At 37.1% G+C, this 8,766-nt stretch overlaps 1 protein-coding gene across 1 annotated transcript; it reads right to left on the bottom strand.

Annotated features, from left to right (window-relative positions):
- Positions 1–867: 867 nt before the first annotated feature.
- On the bottom strand, positions 868–7,794 carry LOC140246674 (uncharacterized). The gene is made up of 3 exons (XM_072326015.1): positions 7,513–7,794; positions 5,345–5,476; positions 868–2,204 (listed from the first exon to the last, which is right to left on the bottom strand). Exons 1-3 carry the CDS (start codon positions 7,792–7,794, stop codon positions 2,025–2,027), a joined length of 594 nt encoding a protein of 197 aa, XP_072182116.1. The 3' UTR covers positions 868–2,024.
- Between the last annotated feature and the right edge of the window lie 972 nt (positions 7,795–8,766).

Raw genomic sequence — 8,766 nt, 5'->3', positions numbered from 1 at the left:
TATAAAGATGTTCTCTTTTTCAAATATGAAGGCAGAAGAATGAGGGAAAATATGAAAGACATACTCCACACTATAAGAAGACGGTAAATTTTAAGAGATATCAAATTGTTTTAGCATCATAGTATTCACAGTGCATGTGACTGATTACAACTAAAGCCTGATAAAGCCACTGTATATTGATTTAACATTGATTTTGAGCATTTCTATTCTCCACATCCTTGACTTTCAAAATGAAGAAAAAAATCCCAAACACTGTTTCACTTCAAAATAAAAAAAAAATAAAACAATTATTAAAAAAAAAAAATAATAATGCTGCATATAAAATGTGGAAATAATGTACCCACACACTACAAGATGCAAGCAAAATCCATCATATCACAATTCTTTTGAATGCAATTGGCTGATTCTAAGGACCACCATCCTGGGCCTTGCCAAAGTAGAAATGCTTCAGAATTTCACAAGTCTTCCATGTGATCATTTAGATGGCAGTTTAATAATAAGGCTATCAAAGATTGATTTTCTGTAAAAAATGCCAAATTTCATTTACAGCTTTTACCATTTTCTCATGATCTGTGTTCTACAGAAATCCCTGATGAAGTCATTGTTCTCAAGCTACATCAGGGCATGGCACAATCCCACTGGCCATACTATAGAAATGATGGTCAAGGTACATGTATGTGCTGGAATGTCCTAACCACCTCATGGTCTTGTGTGGTCAAAATCTAACAAGCTACTGGTCAAAAGGTTATGATTCTTCTGAGTGATTTGTACACTTCCTATTACAGCTCCATTGGGAAGAAGTAAATGATAGAAGACACAATGATTGTATAGTATTAATCATTTTTTTTTTCATATTTTCTACGCACTCCAGAGAAAGCACTACAGCAGGCAGCCTGCACTAAAACGTGTAACACAGGCATTGCATGTATGGGTCATTGTACAGAAACCTCACACAAACCAGAATCGAGCAAGCACGGATAAGTATTCTAGTTTGTACTGCCACATTGGGCACCAATGCCAATTTTGACACATCACGGCAGAAGTTAAACCTTCAACACCTCTTAATTAGCTGCTGAAAATCTATATCATAATAGATGAAAGTCTGGTGAAAGAGTAACACAAAGTTTGTACAATATGTGCTCAGTACAGAAACACATTCTTCACGTAGAGAATATAATGTATACATATATATATTTTTTTCTTTAATATTCGTCGGCACGTCTTTTGATCATTCTATTCTAGAGCTTTGAAAAATCCACCTATTCTATAGTAGCATGCCACGTCAGTATTTCAACACAAATCATTTTTTGACAGTTTTCCATTCTGCAATGTACAGTGCTAACTATTCATCAGCACAATTAAAAAGGGAAGGTATCCCCTCCCAACCCTCTCTAAAAAAACCTATATATAAAATATGTCAGACAAACTTTAAGGAAATCTACACAGTTCAGCAGCCAAAGTCATAAATATCTGATGTATTGTTATACTTTCTGTTTGTACATGTTTAATATTTACCTACTTTTAGCAACGTGTACAGAATACAAAAATTAATTTTTGCAAGCATGGTGCTTCTAGCATCACTGCACTGTCATTTTGGTTTTGTCCCTAATTTGTTTATGCAAAAATAATATCCTCCAATTTCATAGCCATAATAATCATCCATTATCACATGATCATGTTCGTCCAACAACTGATGAGCACTTATTTAATCTATATAACATTATTGAATATCTACCGGGGAAAGGGGGAGGGTGTTATTCAATAAACACTGATGCACTCAGAGAAACAATGAAAATATCTTGATAGTGTTGAAAAGGACTAATTCTACTTTTTTTTTCTTCTTAATGACACAGCCTACAAGTATGATTGGTATGATCAACATTAGTACTATCATTGTTATATCATTACCACTGGCTTACATTCTCAGTGATGAGATCAGCTGTACATGTTAAGAATTCCATCAATCAACCACTTGTGCTTACTAAGAGCAAGATCTGTGTTCTGCAGACCCAGTGGAGAATGACTCAGTAGGGAGTGTAGGTGTTGACGGCCGCAATGATCACCACAAAATAGACGATGATGATGATGATGGCGATGACTTCCAGGATGATGCCGATGACCAGGCCGGCCACGGACCAGTTCTTGGCTGAGCGGGAGGCCTCGAGGGCGCCATTCATGTCTCCGGCTGTATAGCGGCTGCGCACCTGTTTGAGATGGTCCGGAAGAAAAAGGTTTGGGATACCTATAGGCACACTCATATCTACAGCAAACTATGGGTTGCTGATATCCTGTTGTATGCTTCCTTTTCAGTATACCAATCAAATTCAATGTGATCATTGCTATTTTCATTTTTACCTCTTTTTCTTTTTTCTATTACTTTTGTTATGTTTAACAGTAAAGAAGGTGGTGCACTACACATCTGGCCCATCACCAAAAGGGGGTATTGCTCATAATGGGCCGAAACTCCTAGTGACTGACGGAGAATAACTGTGACCATGCATCACAAAAACAACAAAAAGTTGCATGCACTGATTTTGTGCGAGGACTGAAAATAGGTGAAATGGGTTAAAGGGACTGTACAGTACTGGTTGAGGTGGGGATTCATGTTTTCAACATTCCTAAGTGAGATAATGAGGAACCTCTTATTATTATGAAAGAGCATGTAATTTTAAGAAGGATTCAATGTTTATTTGATGAAAATTGGTTTTCAAATGGCTGAGATATCCAAAAAGTGCTATTGAATAATAAAAGGCGACATGCCACAACTTTATTATCATCTCTTTGTTTCACCTTGTTTTTGGATATCTCAGCCATTTCAAAACCGATTTTCATCGAATAAACTGTTGATACCCCTTAGAACTGCATGCTCTTTGACATCTCATAGAGTGGTTTCTGAATATCTCGCAAAACGTTAAAAGCTAAATCCTCACCTCGACCAGAACTGTACACACCCTTTAACCTAGACAATCTTGAGCTCATCATATTTTTTGAAAGAGCAAGTCTTCTCCTACACTACGAGTATACTAGAGTTTGGGATGATAAAACAGGAAATTGTGTTTTTAGTAGTTTTTCTATGAACACTTTTTGGTAGAATGGCATGATTAAGTGTGTCTTTGAGAGTCCCCTTTTTATTTCTTCAAAACCCTGTCCATACTCTTCTCTTTCAACTCTAATAACTTTGGAAAGGACAACGCTACTGCTCTGAAAGCTGGCATTAATCATCTACAGAATCTGCTGATCAAGCATGCTCAATTTCAGCTTCATTTGATATTCCCTTGATTGTTGTTGCTCCAGTGGTTAACATCCTGTTTTTTGTTCCATTCATCGCACAGCTAGCACAGCTTGGAATTAGATAAAGCGCTTGAAGAGACCCTGTACTTCAAAGCCTCTTATCTCAGTTCACACTTTCGAGAGTGCGTGCTTTCTTTCCAATATTAGGATAGGTTTAGAACAGTCCATTTAAATTGAGTTATACATCATTTTAAAGCTTTAACCCTATTTTAACTGGGGGGGGGGGGGTCAATTTGACCCCCCCTCGACATTTCGCGCCGCGATTCTGCAACGCGCAAAGATTTTGCCGCGTCGTTTCATGACTTTTTTCATTGAAGTCTCCTGCATATTTTGAGACCAAATTTGCGACGTCTGGGTACACCGTTTTGAAGTTATGCAATGTTTCGTATATATATGCATGTCAACCCGAAAACAGCTCAAATTCATGATCCAAATCCAATGCAAATTGTGTTTTTTGGTTTAATTGATATAAATAAGATTATTTCAACTTTTAACCATTGAAATTAATCAATTCTAATGTAGATAAGCTTGAAAAAGTGCCTGCAACAAATTTTGGCAAAAAAAGGAAAAAGAAAAAAACAATAGAAAACAAAAGGTTGAAAAAATACAAAAGAAATTAACAAAACAATAAAAAACAAAAGAAACTGATTTTGATTGTGCCATTTTTTTACAACAAAGTTGTTCAGTATGTCGTGAGGAACTCTGACACAAAAATTTAGTAATCATTCACTCTTTTTCATGGAGTTATAGGTGTAAATATGATTTCATGCATAAATTTGCATAATTAATTTATTAAAAATTGAAAGCCAATATTTTTCTATTGTATGACCATGTAATCTTGTAGTTGACATCCGGCTCTATCTTCAGGCAAAATTTTGCGGCGATGGCGGGATCGGCGGCTGAGATCTGAAGGGGGGGGGGTCAAATTGAACCCCCCCCCCCTTAAAAACTTGGTCTCAAATAGCCCAGTTAAAATACGTAGGGTTAACTCTTTATGTGCCATGTTCGCACGTCCCACTCAGTCGATGGTGTGCCAACTTCGCATATATTCCGCTCAAACGCACGAATCCGCTTTATAAACCAATCCATAAATTGCCTAATCCCGCAGTACACTGAAAGCTTTTCTCGCGCTTTTGTTCCTTTTACATACAGCTTGCATTCTATGTGGTGATTGACTATCAAGCGGTGTTCCCAACTAAATTTGCGTGTAAATTCTAAGTTTCTCTCACAGTTTCATGTGCAAAAGTCATGCCTTTACAGTAATGTACATTTGCAGCAACTGGTCATCAAAAAAAATAAATAGAAATAGATTTGTCATCCAATATCAAAGCTAATCTTGGCATTCCTCTTCAACTTTGCTCATTATTATGTCCAGCTTAACAGAAATTTGTGGAAGTTACAATAGATTGGAAAAACAGAATTCTCTCTCAAAGCATGACTACCTTCGTGTCTCAGAATAACATGGCACAAAGGGGATTTCCACCATGGCAAATAAAGAGTTAATAGAGTCTGCCCTTTCAGAATCTGTTCTCAACTAAAAATCCATGTCTGGCAACTTTTTGTTGGTTTTGTTATGCAGGGTCACAACTCTGATGATCCCCTGGCAATGCATGACTTTTACCATCATCTTGTCTTTAAATTTAACTTAACTAGTCATATCTCTCATTCTCAGTTCTTTACATGACTGCTACTAGCCCAGCTAACTGGGAATTATAGTAGTGTGAACATTTTATCCAACTTTGCACTATGAATATGAATGGAGACAGCTGGGAATTCATTATTTATATCCGTTTTCTATCTCCAAGAATCTTCACCAAAAGACACATGGTGTCAATTGTCAGCAATATCAAAATCACAAATGAGTTAAAATCTGGTACTTGTTTCAAGCACAAAAACAACAACATGAAAAAGATTGTGTCAACGTTTCCCCTGTAATACAACACGACGCCTTCTCCTCTTGCTAGAAAATGCTAGTACTATGCATTCATGTTTTTATCTATTCTTTTTATTACACTCTAGCATAATGCTGAAGATATTTCTTTTTCAAACTCACATCCATTGACTTGATGATGGCAACGATACCAAGGGGCAGACAGCAGCAGATCGTGACAAAGATGGCAAAGGCAAGGTAGTCGTTTGGCTGCGCCTGCGCCTGTCGCACAATGACCGTTGTCTGCGGGGCAGGCTGCATAAAGGGCAATAATGATAACTATCAAGATACACTGTAACTGTAAAAAAAAAAAAAGTTAAAACATGTATATAACTATAAACAGCAATAGTACAAAAGTACCTTACCAAGCTTAACCTGTTGAGGACGGGCTGATTCTGCAAGAACACTCATTTCCCACAGACATTTGCCCGAGTATATTTGGGACTCGTCCTCAACATGTTTAAAGGGGAAAAAAATGTTATTTACTCTCTTTATATTGATTAACAATTAATAAACAATTGATATTTCATGTAAGTGGTAGTCAATTACCCAACTACTGTGTAAAAAGAAAGCATCGTGGGGGGGGGGGGGGGTAGCCATTTTGGAAGAATGCACACATACAATGTAGCACAGATGACAGACAGTGTCGGGTCAGTTACAAGTGGGTGTTTCAAGATGCATCTCACTCCTCTCTAGACCTGGTGAATGAGCCTTTACAATGAACTGACTGAATTGTACTCAGAGAGCACTGAGACACATAACATGTAGGTAATCTTTTGAAAACAGTTGAGCTGATCTATAAAGTTACAAATTAGTATTCATTTTCAGGATGAGGCATGGTACCAATGAACATCTTACATCTATTTGGATTCTGAAGGCATGTCTAGGGCTACACAAAAGGTTTTACCCCTTCAAGTAGATTTGTGCCCCCTCAAAAAGTGTCTTTGACCCAAATTTGATGAAATGGAGGAGGGGGGGGGGGGAAATAAGCACTGTTAGCATTACGTATATTCAAAGTTTAAGCTCATTTTCACAATGTACAGACTCCCTTGATGACTAAAGATTTTATTCAAGGCTTACTCAGCAAAGCTTTCTGCTGAAATGTGTGCCAACTGGATTGAAACTCCCTGGCAACCACTGTGAAGAGATTATCAAACTATCAAAACAAAACTTGGCAAACTTACCAACAATGATCTATGCAACAGTGTACTAGTACCAGTACTGTCAAGTTTCTGTATTGTTTACACACATACATGTACTTTTATACCCACTTACATATACACCTTTTGTGTCATGGCTGGAAAGCAAAGAACCAAACTTGAGTCAAAATGGAATACAGAGTCCACAACAGCCACTATAAATACTACTTTTTACAAATACACTTTGTGATTTTACTCATTCAAACTGGGAACTGAGGTACATATGCAGGACTACTGTATGGGCAAGTTCTTATATAAAACATCCCAAAACCCAAACTACCCATGCTGGCTAACAATGCACGAATGTCTTTATTGGTTTAGATTGCTTTTGTGATGCAGCTTAAAAACACCCTTGCTACAGTGTATGGCAAACTGCATCTTTAAAACATTATTAAGCACATCAGATTTGCCTTCCCTCCCATAAGACTATAATTTTAGTTGTCTCTGCATGAAACTCTTCAAAATTGTATTGTATGCAAATAGAAACACATATATGAAAAAATAAAAACACTGATTTCATTTGCGGAATTCTGCAAGTTATGTTCTTGAAGTAAAGCAACATACGAGAACATTTTTTTTTTTCTTTGAAATAAAGCAACATACCAGATTTTTTTTTATTTATTTTTTATTGTGTACACATGGTACAGGTATACACATTGTACATCATCTCAATGGTATATTGCTGACTTTGCTTCTCGAAAGCGCTAAGAAATCCTGTACTGCATCATTCATTCTTAAAAGTATTGCTGTGGTTTTTCATCGCCACAAGAACCACCAGCACACAAGTACAATTGCCTTAAAACATACAGTGCTGAGGTGAGATTAAATTATGCCAAGTACCTTGAATTTAGTTTGCTTTGAAATAATTAAACTACCTGGCAATAAAAGTTCTTCCGGATGTCAAGGCGGCTTGTTCTTTTGGTTCTGCACTGTGGCATGACCTCATGTTCTATAATAGCAATACATACATACTGTACGTGTACATAAACATACAGTACTTATATTACTATATACAGTACACACTGTATAAATGATTGTACATAGTACTTCAGAAAAATTACTCCTTTTCAGAACTAACATCAAAACACATACCCCAACAACAACATTCTGTCCAGAGGCAGCATAAGCGGCCTGTCCTTCCCCATACGCCGGTGGAGGCCCCTTGGCTGGGTAGCCCTGCTGCTGGGGTGGGTAGGGGCTCTGCTGGGGAGGGTAGGGTGTCTGCTGCGGTGGGTAGGGGGTCTGTTGTGGTGGATAGGGGGTTTGTTCTGTTGGCACAGGTGCATAACCCCCTGGTTGCTGGGGTGGAGGGTATGCTGCCTCAGCGGCCTTGTCTGGGTACGGAGCTGCAAGAAGGAAAATTAGACAAAACATTGAAAATATCTTTGAATGAAACACATTCATGACTGATATTTACACAGTACATCAATTTAAAGGAAAAGCTCATCTTAATATTCATGTGAATTGAGTGAATGCAGCAAATTATTACATCACATCACTGAAAATTTGAGAAAAATCATACAATCTCTTCAAAAGTTATGAATTTTTGAAGTTTCTATCATCGCTGGATGAGAAGACTACAGCTTGTGATGTCATATGCACAGACTGGAATATATGATTTTAGAGAATTCCACATTTTTTTTTTTTTTTTTTTTTGGGGGGAGGGGGGGGGAGTAAACTATTTCCTTCACTTGTTACTGACGTATAAGGCAATATCATTTCCCCTTCCTTCTGAACGATGCAAAGAAGCAAGTCCTTTATCATATGAGAAAAATGAAAATATGTTGAATTTCCCTCATCTTTTTTTTTTTTTTTTTTTTGGATGTACACATGCTCTATGCATGTGACACCACAAACCAGTAGTACGGTAGTCTCCTCATCCAGCAATGCTAGTCACTGAAACTTCAAAACTTCAAAGCTTTTTGACAGATTGTCTGATGTTCCTCGAACTTTCGCTAATGTGATTTTATAATATTGCTGCATTATCTCAATCAGGTATAAAGATTGCATATTCCAAGGTGAACTTGTCCTTAAATTCAAGTTCTCCCCATTTAACTTTATAAAATGCAGGCTATAAATGAATTGGTATTTGAATGATATATTTTGGTATTCTGTACATATGGCTGATATGGTTACATTTCATTATGATATCACATCTTCTAAGTTGTAATCATCTCACTGTTCATTATGTACTGCCATCAATAGTCATTGTAACACATACACCGTAGGCTGCAGTAATTTTTCACTCCATGTATTCTATCTTTCAGCATCTATTGTTATGATTGAACACAATTAATTGTGGCCCTGATGCATGCACAAATGAAGCAGATCTGTTTGATAAGATGC

Source organism: Diadema setosum, chromosome 3, assembly GCF_964275005.1.
Source record: "Diadema setosum chromosome 3, eeDiaSeto1, whole genome shotgun sequence".
Lineage (NCBI taxonomy): Eukaryota > Metazoa > Echinodermata > Echinoidea > Diadematoida > Diadematidae > Diadema > Diadema setosum.
This window is presented reverse-complemented; position numbering and strand designations above follow the sequence as displayed.